At 47.7% G+C, this 27279-nt stretch overlaps 1 protein-coding gene across 5 annotated transcripts in view; it reads right to left on the bottom strand.

The window, feature by feature from the left end:
• LOC134995815 (oocyte zinc finger protein XlCOF7.1-like) overlaps nt 1–27279 on the bottom strand; it is a 96109-nt gene that overhangs the window by 47433 nt on the left and 21397 nt on the right. For all 5 annotated transcript variants that reach the window (XM_063951134.1, XM_063951137.1, XM_063951142.1 and 2 more), the window contains 2 exons: nt 15392–15492; nt 15163–15232 (listed from right to left, as the gene is read on the bottom strand). In XM_063951134.1, coding sequence (XP_063807204.1) covers nt 15163–15232; nt 15392–15492 — 171 coding nt within the window. The remainder of the gene's footprint in view (nt 1–15162; nt 15233–15391; nt 15493–27279) is intronic.

Genomic DNA, 27279 nt, shown 5'->3' with positions numbered 1-27279 from the left:
GGCCGGAAGGGCACGCGGTGGGCCCGCTCCACTGCAAACTGAGATGTAAAGGATTCAGCACCGTATGCCTCTTTTAACCAGGATTCCAGGAAATCCTCGGGGTGTGCCCCTTCTTCTTTTTCGGGGAGGCCTACGAACCTCACGTTGTTTCTGCGGAGTCTGCCCTCCATGTCCAGGAGTTTGGCTTGTATCGTTGTGACTTGCTGTGTAACTGCAGACACCGATTGTTGCAGAGGGCCGCTGAGGTCTTCCAGGTTGGAGACCCTTGTCTCAGTTTCGCCCACCCTCTCCCGTACTCGTTGGACGTCCTGTCGTAGCAGTGATAAATCGCACTGCACCTTCTCCATCTTGTCCGATAGGCGTTGCTCACTGGCCGCTATGGCCTCCAGGACCTGCTGGATGGAGGGTGCAGACGGCTGCGTATTCGCCCCCGAGTCGGCCCCAGCCGGTGGATCCATTCTGGTAGGGGGGGAAGGCTTAGGAGATGACTGCGTCGACTGAGATGTAGGCTGTCGGGCAAACTTCTCCAATTTAGCCGCGGCCGCACTCTGGCCGCCCCTCACCATCTTGTGGGGGTCCAGCAGTAATGAGAGTCCCGTTATTCAGTGTCAAAAGTATAACAGTGGATGGTAAATGCAGTAACAGCAGCACGCCAGTCACTGGGATAGCCAGATGTTGTAATGAAGGGAGAAGGGAGAAGGGGGACCTGGGGGGTCCAATGGTATAAATAAATATGTCCAGTGTGTGGTATTCCAGCAGTATAAGCAGTTGGAGGCAGGGCAGCTGGGACAGTATCAATCCTCCAGCCCAGTGCAGTCTTCACCCACACTGCACCTTGCTGTGTTCAGTGCCTCAGGGAGCTGCAGGTAAAATGGCCGCCCAGCACAAGGATTTCCCCCTCCTTCCCTCTCTGCACCAGCCTTCAGGGTATCAGGATGTGGCCCTGAGGGTGCAGGAGTGGGGTGCCGCTCCTTTCCTGTGCCGCTGGACGCCGCGTCCGCCTCGGGCGCTCGATCGTGTGCGCGCGCGCACGCGCCCGGCGGAGCTTCAAAATCGAGGCCGGGGACTGAGCTGCGGCCTAGGCCCGGAGTCCGGGCGGCCGCCGACGCGAGCCGGGAGCGCTCGCACACACACTCCACCGCCTCCCCAGCACCGCCAGGCAGGAGATTAGTCCAGAGGAGAGCAGGATCGGGGCCCCAGGATTGTTACAGGATTAATTATCCAGGGAGCTCCTCGATCCTGCTGCCTAGTCCTCTGCCGCCGTGGCCACGCCCCCGTGGATTTAATATTATTAATTACAATTATTATAAAGTTAATGAATATGCAAATGTCAGAGACTCCCTGGAGACCTGCAGAGCTGGGAATAATCTCAGGTATAGAGGGCCCCCCCAGCAGTCAGTGCGGCTGGTTATACAGAAGGTGCCCAGTTGGGGTCACCAGGTTCCCAAACCTCTGTGTGCGGCGCGGTGACATCAGAATGAAGAGACGTGTCACTGCATGGTAAAGATGGCGGCTGTGATGTACAACTGTCTCAGTATCTTGTCATGTGTTCCATGTTATACACTGAGATAAGCTGCTCTTCCCTCCCATGTATGTAACGTAACATACTAGATAGGAGCAAGAAGAGTAACGGGTTGTATGTGGTAGGCATACAAACTAATACTTAAAACTTCACTTTTATTGTTAATTACATAAAATAGCCCATTTATTGGATCTGATACAGTGAAATATAGAGGTTAAAACAATGTAATACTACTGCTATTACAAAATGGATTAATATTCAGCTCAAACCTGTATATAATATTCAATTAGAGTATTGAGGAATACAGATTTTGTGTCCTCTTAATCAATGAACAGAATCACAGGTACAGTATGACTGAAGATTAAGTTGCGAATCCTCATATGTTGGGACTGAAGGCTCAATATTCAACCCATACACCTCGATCCAAGGCTCCCATAAAATATATAAATTCTATCAGTGGCAAAAAAGAGGATTGCAGGTTGGGACTGGAGCTGGCACCTAAATTACACTCTAGCTTTAAAAAGTAAGCTCCTATCCCCTGCAACCCCAGCCAGAATTCCCGCACTTCTTTAAAAGAGTCCGGAAAGGAGTAGAAGTAACCCAGTGAGACTATTAGAACAATTAAAAAAGACGGTCAAGTACCAAACCATCCACGACTAAGTCTGAGGGAGGGAATGCAGCAGGGGCATAGCCAGAACTTTGTGGGCCCCATAGCAACATTTTGAAGAACCCCCCGTCCCAATGCTTCTAGAGAGACACTTCTCTGCAGCAGTTGTTAATTTTATGCTCTATAATAGTGCCCTAGTTCATTTTCTGAACCATAGTAGAGCCTTATTTAATGTTATACCCCATAGTAGTGCCCTAGTTTCTTTTATGAATCGCAGTAGTGCTTAAGTTCACCCTATGTCACATTTCAAAGCTGCCAGTACATATTATGCCGCACAGTACCCCCAATTCACATTATGATATACAGTATATAGTGCTCCCCATTCATATCGTGCCTCATTACAGTGCACCGGTTCATTATAACATTAAAATGCCCCCCAGTTCATTTTATACCACATTTCAATAAGCAGGTCCTGGGGCATACCTAGATACAACGCAGGCCCCAAGGAAAACTTTGAAAGGACCCCTACGTACCACCCAATGCGAAAAATGTATATAACACATGTAACTGTGACAAGGAAGGTGGCCCCTCTCAGATCTGGGCCCCATAGCAGCTGCACTCCCTGCACCTATGGTAGCTACACCCTGTATATAACACATGCAACTGTGACCGGGAAGGTGGCCCCTCTCAGCTCTGGCCCCACAGCAGCTGCACTCCCTGCACCTATGGTAGCTACACCCTGTATATAACACATGTAACTGTGACAGGGAAGGTGGCCTCTCTCAGCTCTGGTCCCCATAGCAGCTGTACTCCCTGCACCTATGGTAGCTACACCCTGTATATAACACATGTAACTGTGACCGGGAAGGTGGCCCCTCTCAGCTCTGGCCCCATAGCAGCTGTACTGCCTGCACCTATGGTAGCTACACCCTGTATATAACACATGCAACTGTGACAGGGAAGGTGGCCTCTCTCAGCTCTGGTCCCCATAGCAGCTGCACTGCCTGCATCTATGGTAGCTACACCCTGTATATAACACATGTGACTGTGACAGGGAAGGTGGCCCCTCTCAGCTCTGGGCCCCATAGCAGCTGCACTGCCTGCAGTTATGGAAGGTACACCCTTGTATATAACACATGTAACTGTGACCGGGAAGGTGGGCCCCTCTCAGCTCTGGGCCCCATAGCAGCTGCACTCCCTGCACCTATGGTAGCTACGCTCTTGCAATGCAGTGTTCTCCAGCCTGCTTCAGAGAAATGGAATCAATGGTAAGTGGCCAAAAATAATCCTTTTTCTTTCAGCAAGGCTGGGGTCACTGGACCAAGGGATGTTCAATAGCTACCCCCAGGGGAGTGAACACTCAGGCTGCCTGACTGGAGAAATGTATGCCTAAAGTGGGTGTGCCGGAGAACAAAACCTGAAAATGCTAAAACCGTGTGGACAGAGGCCCCGAAAGCTGCACAACAGACTTGTTCCACTGAAGCCTCATGTTGTGATGGCCGGAGGTAGTACCTGGAATAAGTGTGATGTTGGTAGGCCCGTACCAGAAAACCGTAGGCTTTTCTGATCACCGAGAGGAGCCAACATGATAAGACAAAAAAAAAAAAACCTCATGTCGACTGACCATTTGAACCATGTTGATCATTTGGTGTCGACCTTTCATCCAGATACCAGTACAAGCATGGAATACTGAAGTAACTTATTTCGGAGTGTCAGCGTGTGCAGGAGAAATCCTCTCCTGACAGGTGTAAATGCAACAGACACTATATGTTTCTATTTAAGCACTAATTCTAACAGAATCTCTGAATGTAACAGCCGGATGTAGTGGAACTGTTAGCAGTGGTGGGAGGCAGAAAATAGGATTTTAATTACCTACCGGTAATTACTTTTCTCGTAGTCCGTAGAAGATACTGGGAATCCATTTAGTACCATGGGGTATTGACGGGTCCACTTGGGGCCATGAGCACTATAGAAGTTTGATAATGTGTGCTGGCTCCTCCCTTTATGCTCCTCCTACCAGACTCAGTCTAGGAAACTGTGCCCGAGGAGACGGACATACTTTGAGAGAAGGAAATAGATAAGGAAAGTGGTGAGATTTCAAACCAGCACAACCAGAACAAGAGGAAAGCCAGGCTAACCAAACCTGAAAACCGGAACAGCAACATCTGAACCAAACAACAGTTAAACAAGCAACCGTGCCGGAAGAACAAAGCAGCGGGCGGGCGCCCAGTATCCCCTACGGACTACGAGAAAAGGATTTACCGGTAGGTAATTAAAATCCTATTTTCTCTAACATTCTAACATCCTAGGGGATACTGAGAATCCATTTAGTACCATGGGGACGTACCAAAGCTCCCAAACTGGGTGGGAGAGTGCTGAGGTTCCTGCAGAACTGACTGACCAAACTGAAGGTCCTCAGAGGCCAAGGTATCGCACTTGTAAAACTTGGCAAACGTGTTTGAACCCGACCAAGTAGCTGCTCGGCAGAGCTGTAATGCCGAGACACCCCGGGCAGCCGCCCAAGAGGAACCCACCGACCTAGTAGAGTGGGCCTGTACAGATTTTGGAATCCGCAAACCGGCCGTGGAATAAGCATGCTGGATAGTGAGCCTGATCCAGCGTGCAATTGAATGCTTTAAAGCAGGACAGCCAATCTTGTTGGCATCATATAGAACGAACAGCGAGTCTGTTGGCTTTACATACAAAGCCCTGACAACGTCCAAGAACTTCGAAGTAGCAGATGTGTCAGTCAGAACCGGAACCACAATTGGCTGGTTGATGTGAAACGCCGACACCACCTCAGGAAGGAATTGCCAATGAATCCTGAGTTCAGCTCTGTCCTCATGGAAAATCAAGTAGGGGCTCTTGTGAGACAACGCCCCCAGCTCCGATACGCGCCTTGCTAATGCCAAGGCCAACAGCATGGCAGTCTTCCACGTAAGAATTTACGTCTACCTTCTGTAACGGATCAAAACAGTCCGATTGAAGGAATTGCCAAACCAAATTGAGATCCCAAGGTGCCGTGGGAGGCATAAAGGTAGGTTGGATATGAAGAACACCCTTCAGGAACATCTGGACCTCAGGGAGAGAAGTCAATTGTTTCTGAAAGAAAATAGATAAGGACGAAATCTGAACTTTTATCGAGCCTAGGCGTAGGCCCACATCAACTCCCAACTGCAGAAAAAGCAGGAAACGTCCCAGATGAAATTCCACCATAGAATATTGTCTGCTCTCACACCAAGAGACATATTTCTTCCAGGTACGATGGTAAAGTTTTGACGTTACCCCCTTCCTGGCTTTGGATCATAGTTGGGATGACCTTGTCAGGAATTCCTCTCCTGGCTAGAATCAGCCGTCAAACATAGCCATGGTAAGTTTTGATAAACGAACGGGCCATGTTGCAGAAGATCCTCTCGAAGAGGCAGAGGCCACGGATCTTTGATTAGCATCTCGAGAAGATCTGCATACCAGGCACTTCATGGCCAGTCCGGAGCAATCAGAATTGCTTGAACTATTTCCCTTTTTCCCTTTTTATTCTTTTGAGAACTCTTGGGATCAGAGGAATTGGAGGAAACAAGTACACCAGCTGGTAGACCCATGGAGTTTGAAATAGGGATTGCGGACTAGCCGCACAGAATCTTGAGCAGTCTTATAATAATTAGTCTGGTACTACCCAGTTCTAATCTATTACTGATGACCATGTGTCAGCGCAGACAAAAGTAGAAGACATTGGGACACACCTACAAACCCTGATATTACTCTAGAGCTACATTGGCTGGTGCTAGCAGGGGTCTCTCAGCCCGTATTCTATGCTGGAGCAGATACGGGATAGCAGAACCCAGAAACACACCTCAAGGCCTTACCTATCCCTATCATCTTGCGGACAAGCCAATCTAATGTCCAACATGATCTATATAATCATATAGGGCCGAGGCCCAGCATAAAAACCTGTACAATTTTAATATATTTTTGTTGTATGTTAGTAAATGTGCTTTGTCAATATTTCGCCTTTTAAACCTAAGAGTGAATACACTCCATTTTATTAACATTTATAATAAAAGTTAACTTTTATATTTTTGTTCAATACTATATGGGCTATATCTATGTGGATACATGAGTGCCCCTAAAATAGGAGAGTCCAGTACCATTTTCTTATGGTAACCTTTTTAGTAGACCCATGGAGTTGTCAGGGCATCTATTGCTACAGCCTGTGGGTCCCTCGACCTGGAACAATACCACTTGTGCTTCTTGTTGAGTCGAGAGGCCATCATGTTAATTTGTGGATACCCCCACCGACGTGTTAACCACCGGAAAACACCTCCGGGTGGAGGCCCCATTCCCCCGGGTGAAGGTCGTGTCTGCTGAGGAAATCTGCTTCCCAGTTGTCTACTCCCGGAATGAAGATCGCCGACAATGATTGAACTTGAATGGCCTGATTCTGAAGAAGAGAGGAGGCCTGCAGAAGGGTGTTGTAGATAGCCCTGAGCTCTAGGATGTTTATTGGAAGGATGACTTCCTGACTTGACCACCTTCCTTGAAACTGCACCCCCTGGGTGACTGCACCCTAACCTCCGAGGCTTGCGTCTGTGGTTAATAGAATCCAATTCTGAATCCTGAACCTTCGACCCTCCACTAGGTGAGAAGTTTGTAGAAACCACAGGAGGGAGATCTTGGCTTTTGGCGACAGACGAATCCTCTGATGCACGTGAAGATGCGATCCGGACCATTTGTCTAACAGATCCAGCTGGAAAGGCCTCGCATGAAACCTTCCTTACTGAATTGCCTCGTAAGAAGCCACCATTTTCCTCAGAAGGTGGATAAACAGATGTACTAGATTCAGGTCAGCTTCAAGGCAGCCCGAACCATCGACTGGATTACCATTGCCTTTTCCAAGGGAAAGAACACTTTCTGAGACTCTGTGTCCAGTATCATTCCCAGGAACTGAAGCTTCTGCGTTGGTTCTAGGTGAGATTATGGCAGGTTCAGAATCCACCCATTATCCAGGAGTAATCTGATCGTGAGACCAATGTTCTCCAACAACTGCACCCAGGATGCAGCCTTTATCAGAAGATCATCCAGGTAAGGAATTACGTTCACTCCCTGTTTGCGGAGTAGCATCATCATCTCTGCCATCACTTTGGTGAACACCCTCGGTGCCGTGGAAAGACCAAATAGCAGGGCCTGAAACTGAAACTGGTAGTGGCAGTCCTGCAGTGCAAACCGTAGATAAGCCTGATGAGGTGGCCAGATCGGAATGTGAAGGCACAAATCCTTGATATCCAGAGACGCTAGGAATTCCCCCTCTTCCAGACCTGAGATCACCACTCTCAGAGACTCCATCTTGAACTTGAACACTCGTAAGTATGGGTTCAATGACTTGAGATTCAGAATCAGTCTAACCGAACCGTCTGGCTTCGGAACTACAAACAAGCTGGAATAGTATCCCTTGTTTTGTAGATGAGGTGGAACTGGAACAATGACCTGGGTCTGTAACAGTTTTTGAATGGGTTCTTGTAAGGTTAGTCTTGCTTCTTGTGAAACTGGTAAGCCTGATTTGAAGAATATGTGAGGTGGGAGATCCTGGATCTCCAGCCTGTAACCCTGGGCTATAAGGTCTATGACCCAGGGATCCTGGCAAGATTTTGTCCAGGTGTGACTGAAGAACTCCCACCTGCCTGTCTCCCAGGCATCGCGGCCCACCGTCATGTGGAAGACTTTGAAGAGACAGAGCCGGAGCTCTGTTCCTGAGGACCAGCAGCTGCTGGTTTGCATGGTTTACCTCTAGCACCTCTGGCAGCGGCAGAAGAACCTCTGGCCTTGCCCCAAAACTTTGCAGTCCAAAAGGACTGTAAATTGGGTCCTGAGTATGCCTTCCTAGTTGGCGAAGCTGCAGAAGGTAGATAGGTGGATTTACCCACAGTGCTTGTGAAATCCACTTATCGAGTTCTTTGCCAAATAAGGCCTCCCCTGTGAAAGGCAGGCCTTTCACGCCTTTTTTGGAGTCCGCGTCAGCAGTAGCCATAATCCCCTGCATGCCGACACTGCCATAGCTGTGGTGCGTGCATTAAGCAAGCCTATCTCCTTAATGGCTTCAACCTTAAAATTCGCAGAGTACTGTATGTGTTGCAGGAGTAAAACAATTTCCTCTTTAAGTAAGGTGTCTAACCCCTCAATTAAATGACCATACCATTTAGCAATGGCTCGCGTAATCCACCCACATGCTCTAGTGGGTCTCTGGGCCACCCCTGCAGTTGTATACAAAGACTTGAGTGTAGTCTCAATCTTACAATCAGCTGTAACCTTTAGGGAGGCTGCACCAGGAACAGGTAATACTATTTTACGTGAGAGCCTGGAGACTGACGCATCCACTATCGGTGGATTTTCCCATTTTTTGCTATCCTCAGGAGGAAAAAGAAAAGATGATAATAACCTGCCTAGGAATTTTGAAATTTCTTATCTGAATTAACCCACGGTTCTTCAAACAGGTTCTTTTGTTGACACAGGAGAAGTGGCTGAGGATTTTTTCTTCACATTAAAGAAAGATTCCTCACACACCTCTGTCACTTTATCAGGAATATTTAGGACTTCCCTGATAGAGTCTATGAAAGCCTCAACACCTGGCGACAGAGTACCCTCCCCTATCTCTATGTCCACCTCATCTTCCTCCATTTCTGACCCTTCATTATCAGAATGCAGGATATGGGCCAAAGTACGTTTTTGCAGACAAATGGTAGAGGATTGAGACGCTGGTCTGAGCACTGAATCCTTTTGCATAAACTCAGTCATAGACTGCTTAAGTATTGCGTCTCCTTCTCATTACGAAATAATTTAGTAGAGATGGTGGAGATCATACCCCGAATGGAGTGCAGCCATGTTGGCTCTGTCTCACTAGCCTGAGAAGGGATACTATACTGAGTACACACTAGTGAACCCCCTGGAGAAAAGGAACACTGTGCCTTGCATGATACACACTCTTTGCCTGACATAATGCAGCAGTAACAGCACACACACAGGAAAAGGTTAAGAGCACAATTACCCCACAAAGAGCCCTTCACAAGAGACACAGAGAGAGAATAGAACCAGCACACTGCGCCCTTATCGCTAAAGCCAAGCTTAGCCTGGTCACAGACTAGGTACCTAGATTAGGGACTTAGTACACTAGTATATTGCTCCCCCCTGCTATGACCCCCTGGTACCGCTGAGGTAATATGGAGGCTCTCCGGAGGAGGTGCGCGTCACTGCAGTCAGCGTCTGTGTTGCTACAGTGATGTAAAATGGCACCTGTGAGCTGCTGGATCCGCTCATAGTGAAGCCCCGCCCCAGCAATGGCGCACGGTCTTCCCACTCTTCTTTATACTGAATTTATGTGTCTAAGTGCGTAAAATGGAGTAAGCCCCCTTTTAAGCTGCAATGCCAGTCTGGATACTGTGTACTAAGTCTGGAGACTCAGTCCGCCCCGTTAGAAGCCATGCGTCTCCATACGTGTGTGTGTGTGTGTGTGTGTGTGTGTGTGTGTGTGTGTGTGTGTGTGTGTGTGTGTGTGTGTGGGGTCTCCATTTAGCTATGTCCAGAGTGTGTCATATGCTGCAGAGGATATGTCCTCTGGGGATGATCTGATTCCATGTAATCAGGATTGCACTGTTTTGGCGCAGATACCAGCAAGGGAGCCTGAATGGTTATCCTCTATCAAATCTATGATTTCTCAGATTTCTACTAGGGTTGCACAAAACGAATCTGCAACTCAGGTTTTACAGGCCTCTATGGCAGTTTGGTCTGGTTCTGTTACCTCAGGGCCCCCCTCTGTAGGTTCCCACAATCGTGCCCTTGTCCAGATTATGTAAGATGACACGGATACCGATTCTGACACGGCAGATGAGGATGTGCTCAGGGGGGCCGCATCTCTTGCTAAAGGGGTGCAGTTGATGATAGAGGCTATCAGGGATGTGTTGAATATTGCTGATACAACACCTGAGCATGTTGAGGAGGCTTACTTCACTGATAATAAGAAAGCCTAGCTAACCTTCCCTGCGTCCAAAGAATTAAATGCTATTTTTTAAAAAGCATGGGAAAACCCAGAGAAAAAATTCCAGATCCCTAGAAGAGTTCTGGTTGCTTTCCCCTTCCCTGAGGAGGATAGAAAGAAATGAGAAAACCCACCCATAGTGTACGCATCTGTATCCAGACTCTCGAAAAAAGGTGATTTTACCTGTCCCAGGATCTACCGCCTTAAAGGAGCCGGCTGATCGCAAAATTGATACTACGCTCAAATCCATTTATACGGCTTCAGGCGCGATACTACGTCCTATTATTGCCTGTGCACGGATTTCCAAAGCTATAGTAAAGTGGTTAGGCACATTACATGAGGATGAATTGTTTTTACGTAACATTCAGGATTCTGCAGGATATAAGGTGGTATGATCCATGAAAGACCTGGATTCAGTGGCTGCAGGAATATCTTCCATGTCTGTCTCCGCTCGACTAGGCCTATGGCTGCGCCAGTGGTCTGCCGACGCTGAATCCAGGAGAGGTGTGGAGACCCTACCCTACACAGGTCAGGCTGTCTTTGGGGAAGCGTTGGATGCGTGGATCTCCACGGCTACAGCGGGTAAGTCACCTTTTCTCCCCTCAGCTGCACAAGCTACGAAGAAACCTTTTTCTTTGGCTACATCACAGTCCTTTCGGGTTGCTAAAACAAGAAAGGTCAAACCGTTCAACACCTTCTTTAGAGGAGGTCGACCAAAATCCAAGAAACCTGCTGCTGCAGGTTCCCAGGAACATAAGCCTGCTTCCTCAGCATGACGGTGGACCGCGCGGCCTGGAGGTAGGGCCAGTGGGGGCGAGACTCAGACATTTCAATCACGTCTGGGTGTCGTCCGGCCTGGATCCCTGGGTTCAAGATATTGTGTCCCAGGGGTACCGGCTGGAGTTTCCAGATCTCCCTCCTCACCGGTTCTTCAAATCAGGCTTGCCAGCTTTGCCGGCAGACAGGGCTACCCTACAGGGAGCCATCCAGAAGTTGGTGGAGGCACAGGTTATTGTACCAGTTCCTCCCCAGATGTAAAACAAGGGTTACTATTCGAACCTTCTGCGGTACCGAAACCGGATGGTTCGGTCAGGGCCATTCTGAACTTAAAATCACTAAACCCCTTTCTGAGGGAGTTCAAGTTCAAATTGGAGTCTCTAAGGGCGGTGATATCAGGTCTGGAGTAGGGGGAATTCCTGGTATCCCTGGATATCAAGGATGCGTACCTCCACATTCCGATTTTGCCGCTGCATCAAGCTTATCTCCGATTTGCACTGGTGGACTGTCATTTTCAATTCCAGGCCCTGCCATTCGGCCTCTCCACAGCACCGAGGGTATTCACCAAGGTGATGGCGGAAATTATGGTTCTACTCCGCAGACAGGGGGTGAACATAATTCCATGCCTGGACCATCTGCTGATAAAGGCATCGTCCAAGGAGAAGCTGTTACAGTCTATAGCTCTCACGACCCAGCTTCTCGGAGAACATGGTTGGATCCTGAATCTTCCAAAATCACAATTGGAACCGACCAGGAGGTTGTCATTTCTGGGAATGATCCTTGACACGGAAGTGCAGAGGGTGTTTCTTCCATAGGAAAAAGCATTGGTGATACAAACAATGGTCCGGGATGTCCTGAAGCCAGCCCGGGTGTCAGTTCATCAGTGCAGCCGCCTTCTTGGAAAGATGGTGGCCTCTTACGAGGCTCAGCAGTACGGGAGATTTCATGCTCGGTCCTTCCAACTGGATCTCCTGGACAAATGGTCGGGATCTCATCTACACATGCACCAGAGAATACGTCTGTCGCCAAAGGCAAGGATCTCACTCATCTCGTGGCTGCTATTGCCTCACCTTCTGGAGGGCGCAGATTTGGGATTCAGGACTGGATCCTTCTAACCACGGATGCAAGTGTCCGGGGCTTGGGCGCAGTCACTCAAGGGGAAACCTTCCAAGGAAGGTGGTCAAGTCTGGAAGCCGGCCTGCCGATAAACATTCTGGAACTAAGAGCCATCTACAACGGGCTTCTCCAAGCGGCCCATCTTCTGAGAAATCGGGCCTCTCAAGTGCTGTCGGACAATGTAACCTAAACCGACAGGGCGGAATGAAGAGCAGAGCTGTTATGTCAGAGGTAACAAGAATCATCCTCTGCGCAGAAAAACACGCATTGGCGCTGTCAGCAATCTTCATTCCGGGAGTAGACAACTGGGAAGCGGACTTCCTCAACAGACACTATCTCCATCCAGGGGAGTGGGGACTCCATCCGGAGGTGTTCATGGTGGTAACAGATCTTTGGGGTGTACCTCAAATAGACATGATGGCCTCTTGTCTCAGCAAGAAGCTTCGGCGGTATTGTTCCAGGTCGAGGGACCCACAAGCCATGGCGGTGGACGCCCTAGTGACTCCGTGGGTGTTCCAGTCGGTTCCAGTGTTCCAGTCGTGTTTCCTCCACTTCCACTCAAAGAGTTCTAAAACTCATAAGAAGAACAAAAGTTCAGGCAATCCCCATTGCTCCGGACTGGCCAAGAAGGGCTTGGTATGCGGATCTTCTGGATCTATTGCTAGAAGAGCCGAGGCCTCTTCCTCTTCTGGAGGACCTGTTGCAGCAGGGGCTGTTCGCTTATCAAGACTTACCGTAAAGGTCCAGATTTCAGCACTATCCATTTTGTTCCAGAAACAGTTGGCTGCCCTCCCTGAGGTTCAGACCTTTGTGAAGGGAGTTCTGTACATCCAGCCTCCCTTTGTGCCACCTACGGCGCCCTGGGATCTTACCGTGGTGTTGCAGTTCCTCCAGTCTCTATAGGAGGTTGAAGTCAAGTTTCTCACGTGGAAGGCTGTCACTTTGTTGGCCTTGACTTCTGCTAGTTGTGTGTCGGAGTTAGGGACTTTGTCATGTAAAAGCCCATACTTGATCTTCCATGAAGATAGAGCTGAGCTCCGGACTATGGTGGCCAATCCCGGGATCGGGATCAGCGGGATCCCGGGATTTAGGGCCAAAAATGGCCAGGATTCAATCCCGAGATTGGAAGCTCCAATCCCGGGGATTGAGGGATTAGCGTTGAGCTCAGACGCTGCCCAGCTTCCTCCTTCCGGACCCCCAGCGCAGCGTGAGAGGTCACGCTACACCGTAAGCTGCTGCAGGCATCCGCCAGGAAAGATCAGAGGTTGTTCCCCACACGCCCACCCCCGGTATATGGTGAATTATGTGTGCGGGGTGGGCGGTGTGGGGTGGGGTGAGGCCACATAGCTAAAAGACAATCCCGGGTAACCCGGGAATCCCGGGATTGGCCATTTTTCAATCCCAATAACCTGGGATTGAAAAAATGCTTCCCTACTCCGGACTCGTCCGCAGTTCCTTCCGAAGGTTGTGTCGGCATTTCATATCAATTTATTGTGGTGCCAGTGGTTACTGACTACTCCATTTTATCAAAGTCCTTGTATGTTGTAAGGGCTCTGAAAATCTATGGAAGAGGACGGCTCGTGACAGAAAATCGGACTCTCTGTTTGTCCTGTATGATCCCAAGAAAATTGGGTGTCCTGCTTCTAAGCAGACGATCTCTCGCTGGATCAGGTTCGCTATCTGGCATGCGTATTCAACGGCAGGCCTGCCGTATCCTACGTCTGTTAAGGCCCACTCTACTCGTAAGGTGGGTTCTTGATGGGCGGCTGTCCGTGGTGTCTTGGCTTTACAACTATGCCTAGTGGCTACTTGGTCGGGGTTGAACACGTTCGCAAAGTTCTACAAGTTGGATGCTTTGGCCTCTGAGGACCTGAAGTTTGGTCAATCAGTTCTGCAGGAGCCTCCGCGCTCTCCCTCCCATACTGGGAGCTTTGGTACATACCCATGGTACTAATGTGGACCCCAGCATCCTCTAGGACGTAAGAGAAAATAGGATTTTAATTACCTACCGGTAAATCCTTTTCTCGTAGTCCATAGAGGATGCTGGCGCTCGCCCAGCGCTTTGTGATCCTGCAGTGGTTACCTTGTTCAGTACTGCTTCGTTCTTGGTAAGTACTGTTTCGTTACTTGGTAACTAATATTGTTCCACCGTTGCTGATGTTTCAAGCTAGTTAGCTTGGTTTGCCTTGTGTGTGAGCTGGTATGAATCTCGCCACTATCTGTGTAAAATCCTTCTCTCGAAGATGTCCGTCTCCTCGGGCACAGTTTCTAGACTGAGTCTGGTAGGAGGGGCATAAAGGGAGGAGCCAGCCCACACTCAAACTCTTAAAGTGCCAATGGCTCCTGGTGGACCCGTCTATACCCCATGGTACTAATGTGGACCCCAGCATCCTCTACGGACTACGAGAAAAGGATTTACCGGTAGGTAATTAAAATCCTATTTTTTCATGTAATGTAACATATTATTATTATTATTATTATTACTATCATCCTTTATTTATATGGCGCCACAAGGGTTCCACAGCGCCCAATTACAGAGTACATAAACAAATAATCAAAACAGGAAAACAGCAACTTACAGTTGAAGACAATATAGGCCAGGGCTGGCCAAAGCAGTCCTAGAGATCTAGCAACAGTTCACATTTTCCAGACCACCTAGCTGGTGCTCAGGTGTAGTCATTACGAATTAAGATGTGCTGCATTTATTCCTAACTGACAATTCTACAGACTTCCAGGAGGCCTGGAAAACATGAACTGTTGATAGATCTCGAGGACCGGTTTGACCAGCCCTGATATAGGCCAGGTACAGGGTAAATAAACATATAAGCCTTATTTCCAGTAATACAGATGGAGCTCCACTCATCTGATCTGGCTCCATCGCAAATGTGCATTCCCTGCGTGACTAAGCGATAACGGCGCCTTGCCACGGTACGGGAGTGCACAGAGATGCTCCCATTGCGTGTGAGCGTCGCATGCGCACCCCAGATGCTGCTGTAGGCGCACCTCTGCAGGAACGCAGCGACACAGACGGAGTCATGATTAGCGTGGCTCCCTCTGTATAAATATTTCTCCCCATACAGCAATATTATACCCCCAGAGCATCTGCGTCTCTCTCACCTGGGCTGATCTCAGCAGGAACGGCCTCTTCCTTACACTGCCGGTGATATATCACGTGTCCCGACTCATCCTGTCATACAAGAACATGTGTCACATACGTGTCCCACCCACACGTTACACGGGACATCTCTATAGGACACACACAGGGCGGGGACATGGGAATAACACAATATCCTGCAATGTGAGGAGCGGATGTGCGAGGAGGAGAGGTCAGAGCAGGTTCCTCTACCTGATATTCCTGTGTCACAGTCCTGTTCTCTTCCTCTATACAGCCCGGAGAGTACAGAGGGGTCTCACAGGGGTCTGCCGGAGTTCTAGAGCTGCACCCACCTGCGGGGAATGGATACAGAACATTACATTACAGTAAGTATAGTGATTCTATGTACAGTCAGTGGGGAGGTGAGGACTTCCCTACTGAGTAATGAGGAGACCACCGCCTGCCACCGAGTACAAGGTTACATGTAGGTCACACACTGACTCAGCCTGGACATGTTACAGGAACAGTGGCCACAATTACCACATAGTAACTTGTGTAAGTGTATAGACAATGGCAGAAATGCCCCATGTGACACTACTCGCCCAGGCAAGACGCCTGCACCTGCTGTACCTCTGGTACCTACAGATAAGACCTAACACTCAGCCATCCCCCGCCTGTCCTGTGCTGTGTATATTGCTCTGATTACTAGGCAGCAGTTATGAGGACTCAGCAAAGAGGTGCTGCAGCAGGTATACACACACACACACCAAGTAGTTAACGGTTGCCAGTGCAGGGTGCCTGGTGGTGGCAGAGACTATTGTCTGTACAACTGGAGAAACAACGTGGTGTTCTGTGTGCGGCGCGGTGACATCAGAATAGAGAGACATCTCTCACTGCATGGTAAAGATGGCGGCTGTGATGTACAACTGTCTCAGTATCTTTTAATTTTATAGCACTGAAATAAACTGCTCTTCTCTCCCATATATATAACATAACTGGGGCAAAAAGGGCAGTTTGGTCAAAGACCATTAAGGCAGAGACTAAGACTTTATCTGGGAGTCTGACCGCTCATGCTGCAGACAGGGTTCATTTCTCAGAACAACAGAAAAAACTACTTGTACAGCGCCTCGCGCAAATATATGAATATGTAAACTATAACAACAATATAAAAGAACTCCTGAGACACTGCGCTTGCCACAACCACTATGTGAGGATGGATATGAATTCTAGACAACAACAAAAGTGGCCGCGCTGTGTGTCAGCAGTTATGTGAAAACAGAGAGCACAACGTGTATGAAAGGTTTATATATTTAATATCATAAAAAACAATTGATTAATAAAATTGAGTGCACACCTATATCTGTGTCAGGTGATGAATCAAAGTTCAGCCATATAATCAGAAGTGGCTATCCAAGATAATACTTCCTATTCCACAGTGCAAAAAAGAGATGTGAGAATGAATGAGCGCAGTTCCAGATAGGTGCCCGGTGTTGAACACCTGCCGCTGTAGAGGAGTGTATGGCAGTCTCGTGTTTCCGTGGTGATAAAGTCACGTGACCATGACGAAACGCGTCAGGACTCCGCCTTCTGCACACCTGGTCCAGGTGATCTATCCCTGTGCAATTCACACCGCTGTATCCTCATCAGCTCTCACCGGCTTACCATCACAAGAAGCCGCTTTTCATCTTACCGCTGCGGCTTGTTACCTTCTGCCGGGCAGCCACCATGGAAACACGAGACTGCCATACACTCCTCTACAGCGGCAGGTGTTCAACACCGGGCACCCGATAATTCCTCTCATCTGTGCAGTACAGTGGGCAACGCAGGACTCATTAGCCGGGGACGCTCGGCTAATACATACCAGCCCTTTCTGGAGAGGTACTATATGTATTATTATCTATCCGGTGAATGATAGAGCATACTATCTGGAACTGCGCTCATTCATTCTCACATCTCTTTTTTGCACTGTGGAATAGGAAGTATTATCTTGGATAGCCACTTTTGATTATATGGCTGAACTTTGATTCATCACCTGACACAGATATAGGTGTGCACTCAATTTTATTAATCAATTGTTTTTTATGATATTAAATATATAAACCTTTCATACACATTGTGCTCTCTGTTTTCACATAACTGCTGACACACAGCGCGGCCACTTTTGTTGTTGTCTAGGGTTCATTTCTCACACTTCTCTGTATACAGAACACATGATCACAGGTGGAGGACATGGGAGTGATTGATATTTGGTTTAAGTAGTTAGTGCTTGAGAGGAAGCATAAATATCTGATATTGTGTTGGGGGCGGGGAGACAGATGCTGAATAAGTTGGCCGGTCACTAGAGGTGACAGCAGTGTTTAACCGGAAGCAGACCGCGCATATTGTGAATATTTATGCTGAAGTGACTGCTGGAACCACACCTTATCCTGATGGTACCATCCTGTTATGCCTGACAAAACTGCACCATGGGGGCGTGGCCTAACCTGCATATTGAGTGGACGCAGCACTGGTGAGCTCCCGGCCGCCAGCCTACTAAAACACCTCTTTCCACTCTTGGACCCGGTGCTCCCGTGCTGCGGAGGGTCTCCAGAGTTCCCTGCCTGCCGGTGTGTGAGGACCGCGGAGCCGGGGGACACTCTTGTAGTGTTTCTGCGGGTTTCGGCCTACACGCCCGAGTGCAGCCACTGCCTTGGGTGGCGCTTCCGACCCGGGAAGAAGTGGCGGCTGGCGCGGAGCACGGCGGCATCGCCTTTCCTCCCTTAGACTTGGAGAAACTCTCTCCCCTGGCCTCTTTGGAGCTGCTCACCCCCTCCGGAGGTCCCGAGACGCTGCAGGCTGTCTCCTGGCTGCTTCATAGTGCTGGTGAGTGGCTGCTTGGCAGCACCTGTTCCCAGCCTATACTTGCCTCTCTCCCAGTGTTAGCTGTGCCCAGCGTGCCTCTCCACTAGTCTCCTCTGCTACACCAACGGCTAACTGTTGGTTGGCAGCACATCTTATGGCCTCAAGAGCCTCAGGCTGGGGGAGACAGGGTCACAGATCCAGGGTCCAATCTCTGGTGCCCAGTTGTTGTACAGACCCGCTCACTTGGTATAGCTGATACCTTTCCACAGACTCTGCACTCTGTCCCGGTGTGGAACTGCAGTGGTGCCCTCCACTGCTGAGACACCAGGGTGCGCTCCATCTGTACAAAGGTTCCCGGGGTCTGGCTGGCTCACCGGCTGATGCTGGACACTGCTGGATAAAGTCATCCACACACCTCTATCATCTACGTCATATGCTGTGCACCATACCTCAGATAATGTTTACTTACTAAATGTGCTCATCCCATCTCAGACTGTGATGTTTACTTCCTGACTCCTGAGATGACCTGAGTCCCACGAGGGTCCAAATGGCACATCTATATTGCTAATGTCTATTTTTATCGCCCGTGATTGTGTACATGTGACCGTGACTACTCTACTTACTTATTGAGGGAAGCCCCTTTCTATTTATTTAGTCATGCTATACTCAAACTTATCTGCCCTGGTGCATGGTCCTGTGCACGATATGCCCCAAAAGCACTGAAAGGCCCCTGCTCCATCCAAACCCAGTATTATCAGAGCATGGGAAAAAGCTGGTTCTCTCCCAAAACAATTGTCTCAGACATGGCTAGCGTGCCTTCTGCGGATGCCCCACTAACAGCTAATGATGTGATCTCTATAGTTACTAAAACGATTCGATCAGAGAGGAGGTCGGCCCTGGCAGATTTCAAGTCTGAACTTGCTGATCTTAGCTCCAGAACGGACACCCTTGAGCAAAAGGTGGATGAAATCTGCCAATACCAGAGTGTCATGAACCAGGAATTTACTGATCTATGGGGGTAATTCCGAGTTGATCGCAGCAGGAAATTTTTTAGCAGTTGGGCAAAACCATGTGCACTGCAGGGGGGGCAGATATAACATGTGCAGAGAGAGTTAGATTTGGGTGGGTTATTTTGTTTCTGTGCATGGTAAATACTGGCTGCTTTATTCTTACCCTGAAATCTAAATTCCAGTTTGAACACAACCCACCCAAATCTAACTCTCTCTGCACATGTTATATCTGCCCCCCCTGCAGTGCACATGGTTTTGCCCAACTGCTAACAAAATTGCTGCTGCGATCAACTCGGAATGACCACCTATGTGCCTACCTGGAGTACTATCAGGACCACCTTGAGGACATTGAAAATCGCAATCGGCGAAACAATTTCCGCAAACGTAATATTCCGGAATCAGAGACTGCTGACTCTTTACCTGTCTACCTAGGGGGCCTGTTTCTCCACCTAGTTCCTGATATTTCCACTGACCTCCTACATCTAGATCGAGCTCACAGAGCCCTCCATACCAAACCACCACCTACTCAGCCTCCACGGGACGTCATTCTCTGCTTCCATTATTTTAACGTGAAAGAGCAGATCATGTCAGAGGACTTTCAACTGTCTCCTACTAGGGTTCCCAACTTCAAATGTTCCAAGACCCAGCCTCGTCGACACGTAAGAAACGGCGGGATCTTCTAAATGTCACTAAAACTCTGCAAACCCACTCTATCAAATATACGTGGGGCTTCCCTTGTCAGCTCCTGGTTACTAGAAACGGCACAACTCACGCTACCCAAGGCTATGATCTACTAAAGTTGTTTGGTCTCCTAGACGAAGTTCCAGAAATATTCCGGCGACACCATCCCAAGATTGGTCCAAGGCTTGACTGTTGTTATGAAAGTTGTAACTTGATCTTTCTCCAGTTTTATGTTTGTACAGTTCTGACGTTTTCTAATTTAACTGGTTGGCTTTGTTACTGGTACACCCTTGATCTCTTACTGTTCAACCCACGCTGTCTTAGCCTTCCATTTCTCAATTCCAGGATAGCTCACGGCCAACTTTTGAGATACACTTATATTTTTTTGTACTACACCTGTAGATGTTCTCTGATGTCTCCTATTTATTCATTCTGTTTTGTTTTTGTAGCTTCCTCTGTGTACTGTGGATTAGTTTCAATCCTATTGTCATTTATCCATTGACCACACATGTGAATGTGATTGCGTCCTTTCCCTCAGGTCATCTCATACCCGCATTTACCCAGTCTGTTTTCCACACTGCTTATTTTGTGTATTTTATTGTTCTTTCTCACCCACGTCTCCAGAAGATGGAAGTGTCTCACTGACACTCTTTTCACCCCAAACCTGTCCCCGCTATAGGAGTAGGTCGCCTTTCTTCTTTACCTGCTTTCTTTCTCTATCTCCCTCTCTTTGGCCCCTTTTAGTTGCCTCCACTCTAACCTCACTAGCCAGTCGAGGCGTTGCTTTCTCTTACTGCTTTGTCTGTTGTATTTTGACCCCCCCATGAAGCTCACAGTTCTAACTCTTAATGTAAACGGCCTCAACTCTCCCACTAAAAGGGCCATGGCTATTCAATATTTTCACCGACGTAAATCTAATATAATCATGCTACAAGAGACCCACCTCAAAACTCCTCATCCCTCTCTCTCTTCTAAACAATAACCGAATATATTCTACTCTTCGATGAATGCTAAACGGCGGGGTTACTGCGATCATGATTCATCACAATACACCTATCACTATACATGACACTATCTCAGATCCGCAAAGCCGTTTGCTTATTCTCACAGGAACATTTAATCAAGTCCCCATCATCTTAGCCTCAGCATATGCCCCTAATGAGCAACAGGGCTCCCTTTACGCTACCTTCTTCAACCTCCTTACCCGGCTACCCAGAGGACTCACTATTATACTGTACTCTAGGTGGAGATTTTAATACAATCTTAGATCCCAACCTTGACAGATCTCACTCCCCTCATACTTCTCCTAGACACGCCAAAACATCTAAGCTGCTTCTCTCGCAATTTGCCCTTAGTGATCTCTATGATGAATGGAGCGTTCAATACCCCACTGCTTGAGGATCTACACACTATCCCCCCCCTCATAATCTGCACACTTGTATAGATTATCTTTTCGTTGATAGTGCCACTACCCAGACACTTATTGGCGCTCAGATCCTCCCTTTACTCCGACCATTTTGCCATGGAATTGGAAATTTCCGCCCAATTTGTCCCCCGACCTACCTGTCACTGGCGACTTAACGAATCCCTTCTTTTAAAACAGTCCAATATTGTAGACCTCACTGCAGCTCTCACAGAATTTTTTACTAGCAATGCCACCTCAGATATTTCCCCTCCCACTCTGTGGGAAGCCCATAAGGCTACCCTACGAGGTACCCTTATCAGCTTAGTGGCTTCACACAAAAAAGCAGAACAGGCTCGATTTTTAGAACTCGAGACGTCTCTAGCCTTCCTGACAGATCTCCATCACAGGTACCCAAAAAAACGCATGTATCTCAAGATCCTCGCTGTCAATGGACCGTTGTCACAAATCCTTTCGAGAAAAGCAGCTAAATCTATTATGGGTTCGTCAAACTTTTTACGAAAAGTCTGCAAAGCCGACACCCTGTTAGGTTGTAAACTCTGCGCCAAACGCACTTGTAACCGAATTCACTCACCGAAACGTCTCAACAGCACCAACCATGACCCCCAAGTCATAACACGGCAATTTCAGCAGTTTAACAAATCTCTCTATAACCTCTTCCTTAACTCCACCACCTCACCTTCGGATCTCGTCTCTATCTCTCATTACTTAGACTCCTGCTCTCTTCCCAAACTATCCACGACTTAACTTCACACTCTTAACTCGACGATTACTGATGCGGAAATTAGAGCAGCTATTAAACTACTGCGCCGCTCTGCTGCACCAGGCCCAGACAGAATCACTGCCCTTTACTACAAAAAGTTTACTGAACCTCTACTTCCCATTCTTTGTCCTCTGCTTAATTTGCTATTCGAGGGCGGATCGCTCGATGATGCCACCACCAGGGCCAACATAACAGTCATCCCAAAACCCCAGAAAGACCCCACAGAGATTGGCAACTACAGGCCAATCTCTCTCCTGAATGTTGGCCAAAAGCTTTTTGCTAAAATTCTTGCTTTGCGACTCGCCCCTATGCTCCCATCTTTGATCAATCCAGATCAAGTGGGCTTCATTCCCAATAGAAAGGCATCCGACAATACAAGATGACTGATAAACCTCATCCACATGATGAACCGCTCAGTGTCAGCTTTGGCGGTGGCGCTCGACGCCGAAAAAGCCTTTGACAGAGCAGCTTGGCCTTTTTTGCAACAGACTTTTTCTAATATGGGATTTGAGGGCGCCTTTCTCCATGGGGGTTAATTCTCTTTATAATAACCAAACGGCTTCGGTATTGGTAAATGGCGCTTCATCCGATCCTTTTTGGATTAACAAAAGAACCTGCAAGGGCTGCCCTATTATACGCCCTTGTCATGGAACCGCTGGCTGCGAAGATCAGACTAAATAAAAAGTATCACGGGTATAGCAGTGGGGCACTTGTATCATAACATAGCATTATATATAGACAACATAATCCTGACTCTGACCAATCCTAAAATACTTGTGTGTTTACCTCACTAAATTGTATAGACAGCTATATGCTGCTAACTTCCCGAGATTGCTGGCTTCCATCAAATCAGACCTATCGGCATGGGACTGTCACGAACCGGTCTCTCACCTTTGCGGGTTCTGGGGTTCATCCATTGCCAGTGCGGTTGCTCGCGGTGCTGTGCGCCCGTGTGGGGACACGGCGTGATCAATGGCACAGGTAATGCAGAGTCTGGGAACTGTGAGTGCGGGGACCAAATGGCCTAAGGCACTGCGGTGTGTCTGCTGTATAGGAGGTGGCCATGTTGGAGACCAAATAGCTAATACTGAGCACTTGTGAAAACACCTGTGGGCAGGTGTAAGCCAATCCCGTGCTTGTGCTGCCTTTAAGTAGGCTGGGATTATGTCACTCTGGGCCAGTGCTTTGTTGTATCAAAGCTGTGCTCTAGCTCTGAACTCTCTCCGTGCATTCCTGTGTGATTCCCGTGGTCCAGATATCGCCTCCGTTCCCAGAGGTCCGTTTTGCAGCCTTCACTGCCAAAGATCTACCGGCTCTCCATTGTGCTATCAGTCAATTGCACACCTATTGGAAATACTTGGATTCCCAGTGTCCTGCATGAGGTTACCTTGTCTGTCTGCCTATCATACAAAGTCTGGAGGATTCCAATTCCCTCAGCTGTTCGTTTGTTCAACTCTGCATTTAACCCATTCATCACCTCGCCATCTACTACAGTTTCACAGTGATCTCCGGAACCCGCAAGTAACCCAATTCAGTACTTTTTCTATGTTGTCATTACAAGGATAATTCTTCACAGTCTCTCAGTTAACTCTTAAATCTCCATTGCAAATTCTTACAGTTAATTCTCCATGTCTGCATTAACCAGTTAAACACAATCTGCAGTTCAGCATCAAAGCCTGTTTATATTTGGACAATTCAACATTTATTCTTCAGCTTGTTTTTGCATATGTTTCCATGAACATTTCTTTTATTTATTTCTGAGTTTTCTCTTGCATATTATTTCTGTCATTCCTGCAATACTTCAGTATAATGATGATTAACAACTAGTCATTTAACTCCTTACTGAATTGTTACTTTAATAAATATATGAAACGGAACTTCCTTCGTCCTCCCTGTTTTCTTCATACCCCAGCACCTACCCATGTGGTTGGTTCCAGGTTAACGGATTCACAAAAACACCCGGACCTGACAGTAAGCACTGGCCACATGGATCCGTCAAGTGACCAATTCGCAGGAGGCGGTGCTACGTCAAATATCCTTTCCCGTCTGGAAAACCAGGAGTCTATACAGACACAAATAGTGCAGTTTATGCAAACTATGGCAGACCGTTTAGAGACTCTTCATACAGCAATTAAAACGTCTCAAGTCCAGATTCCAACTCCGGTTGTCCCAGTTACCACTACAGCTTCTCCTGTGATGCTGCCTACGTCCCGCTTGCAGTTACCCTCTCCGAGTAAGTTTGACGGAACTCCAAAACTTTGCAGGGGATTCCTGAATCAATGCGAGATCCAGTTCGAACTGATGTCCGCCAGTTTCCCATCAGCTCGTTCTAAGGTCGCATATATTATTGCCCTCCTCTCCGGTCAGGCTCTGGAGTGGGCATCACCATTATGGGAGAGAGGTGATCCTATCCTCTCTAATTACAAAGAGTTTGTATCTTCTTTCCGGAGAATCTTTGACGAACCCGGCAGGACCACCTCAGCATCTTTGGAGATTCTCCGTCTACGTCAAGGTTTACGTCCTGTCAATCAATATATTGTTCAGTTTCGCACGTTGTCTTCAGAGTTAAACTGGAATGAGGAGGCCCTGATCGCCGCGTTTTGGAATGGACTTTCTGAGAGAATCAAGGACGATTTAACTATCCGGGATGTGCCAACTAAACTGGATGAATTGATTTCTCTCTGTAACAAACTTGACCTACGCTACAGGGAGCGATGTTTAGAGAAATCCAGGGCAGAGCGATCCAGTCCACGTTATCATCCTAGGCCTCGACAAGATTCTTCATCACAGTCTCCGGTAACGACAGACGAACCTATGCAGATTGGGCGCTCTCGCCTCACAGAAGAGGAACGACTTCGTCGTCGACAGGGTAACCTCTGCATGTACTGTGGGTCCTCTGAACACTTAGTTAAATTCTGCAAACTCCGACCGGGAAACTCTCGCTCCTAGCTTATTCAAGAGAGGTTAAGCTAGGAGTTACTCTAGAATCACGTTCTGGGAAAGAGCCGACCTTGTCTATTCAATTAGAAGTGCCAAGTTCTACAGTGAAAGTTTCAGCTCTCCTAGATTCTGGGGCAGCCGAGAACTTCATCTCCTCAGCCTTTGTCATGCGGTCTAAAGTTCAAACCATGCCTCTGGAAGCAGCAGTTGCCGTTACAGCAGTGGATGGAAGTCGAATTCCAGATGGTATAATTACTCATCGAACCGTATGTCTCAAGATGAAAGTTGGTGTGCTCCATTCCGAATACCTCTCCTTCTACGTGATTCCCAAAGCCTCTCAAGATGTGATACTTGGTTTACCTTGGCTGCAGAAACATAACCCTCAACTTAATTGGCAAACCATGGAAGTCCTTTCATGGGGTAAATCTTGTACCAAGAACTGTTTAGCCTCAATTGTACCTCTCCGGTCAATCAGCCTTCCCGACCTACCTCCGGTGTATCAATCCTTTGCGGATGTTTTCAGTAAACAAGCAGCAGACTCTCTACCTCCTCATCGCGAATGGGACTGCCCAATTGTCCTGGTTCCGGGTAAAACACCTCCTAGGGGACGAATTTATCCGCTATCCATCCCAGAGACGCAAGCTATGTCTGATTATATACAAGAAAATCTAACCAAAGGATTTATCAGACCATCTTCTTCACCTGCAGGAGCCGGATTCTTTTTCGTTAAGAAGAAGGACGGTGGGTTACGACCATGCATAGATTACCGTGGACTCAATGAGATCACTGTGAAAAACAAGTATCCATTACCCTTAATTCCAGAATTATTTGACCGGGTAAAAGGAGCTACTGTGTTTACAAAACTGGATCTCCGAGGGGCCTACAATTTAATCCGCATCCGAGAAGGGGACGAGTGGAAGACTGCTTTTAATACCCGGGATGGGCATTACGAATACCTTGTAATGCCTTTCGGTCTTTGTAATGCACCTGCAGTTTTTCAAAGCTATGTGAATGAACTTTTTCGTGATCTTCTCTACAAGTGTCTAGTAGTGTACCTGGATGATATCCTAATATTCTCTAGGGATATAAAGTCTCACCGTCACCAAGTTAAAGAGGTACTGACACGTCTGAGGAAAAATCAACTTTATTGTAAGTTAGAGAAGTGCACTTTTGAAGTATCTTCCATACCGTTCCTTGGTTACATCATTTCTGGATCAGAGCTATGTATGGATCCCGGTAAGGTACAAGCTATCCGAGATTGGTCCACTCCTACAACTCTCAAGGGGATTCAGCGATTTCTCGGCTTTGCTAATTTCTATAGGAGATTCATTAAGAATTATTCTACGTTAGCTGCTCCCATCACAGCCCTAACTCGTAAGGGAGCAAACGAACTGGTCTTCAGAAGCAATCAAAGCCTTCTCTGATTTAAAGCAAGCCTTTGTGTCAGCCCCCATTCTTCGACAGCCTGATCTGAATCGTCCCTTTCTACTAGAGGTGGATGCATCTACAGAAGCAGTAGGAGCTGTGTTGTCACAAGTCTTTGAAGATAAAAAGGTCCATCCCTGCGGATATTTCTCCCGTAAGTTCCTCCCGGCAGAACGTAATTATGCAATCGGTGAGCAAGAGTTACTTGCCATCAAGTTGGCATTTGAGGAGTGGAGATACCTTCTAGAAGGAGCTCAACATCGCATTACAGTTTATACTGATCATAAGAATCTTCTGTATCTGCAGTCAGCTCAGTGTTTGAATCCACGACAAGCCCGATGGGCGCTTTTCTTCTCACGATTTGATTTCAAACTCACCTATCGTCCAGGGTCTCAGAACAAAAAGGCAGATGCCCTTTCCCGGTCCTTTGCTTCTTCTGAATTAAATGATGCTACCACGAATCAAGCCATTGTGAATCCTAGGTCCTTTTTAATGACTCGAACCTCTCCAGTTCCTCCGCCTGGCAAGACCTTTGTCGCCACAAGTCTTCGAAAACGGCTGCTTACCTGGGCTCACTCCTCTTCCTTCATGAGTCATCCTGGGGTTCTAAAGACTCTCAAGTTTATTCAACAGTCTTATTGGTGGCCACGTCTCAAAGCCGATGTCCAAGAGTTTATAGCAGCATGTCCTAAATGTGCCCAACATAAGAGTCCAAGAAGTTCTCCACCAGGTTTGTTACATCCACTATCCATACCCAAACAACCATGGACTCATATCTCAATGGATTTCGTGACCGATCTACCCCCATCAAAAGGGCGAAATACCATTTGGGTGATAGTGGATCGATTTTCGAAAATGGCACATTTCATTCCATTAACTGGGTTACCATCAGCCCCTTTACTAGCCAGATTGTTCATCTCTGAAATCTTCAAGTTGCATGGCCTTCCTCGAGAAATTGTTTCTGATCGGGGAACACAGTTTGTGGCCAAGTTTTGGAGGTCGCTTTGTTCATCTTTAAATGTCAAGTTGAACTTTTCTTCTGCATATCATCCTCAGA

This window comes from Pseudophryne corroboree, chromosome 2, assembly GCF_028390025.1.
Source record: "Pseudophryne corroboree isolate aPseCor3 chromosome 2, aPseCor3.hap2, whole genome shotgun sequence".
Taxonomy (NCBI): domain Eukaryota; kingdom Metazoa; phylum Chordata; class Amphibia; order Anura; family Myobatrachidae; genus Pseudophryne; species Pseudophryne corroboree.
This window is presented reverse-complemented; position numbering and strand designations above follow the sequence as displayed.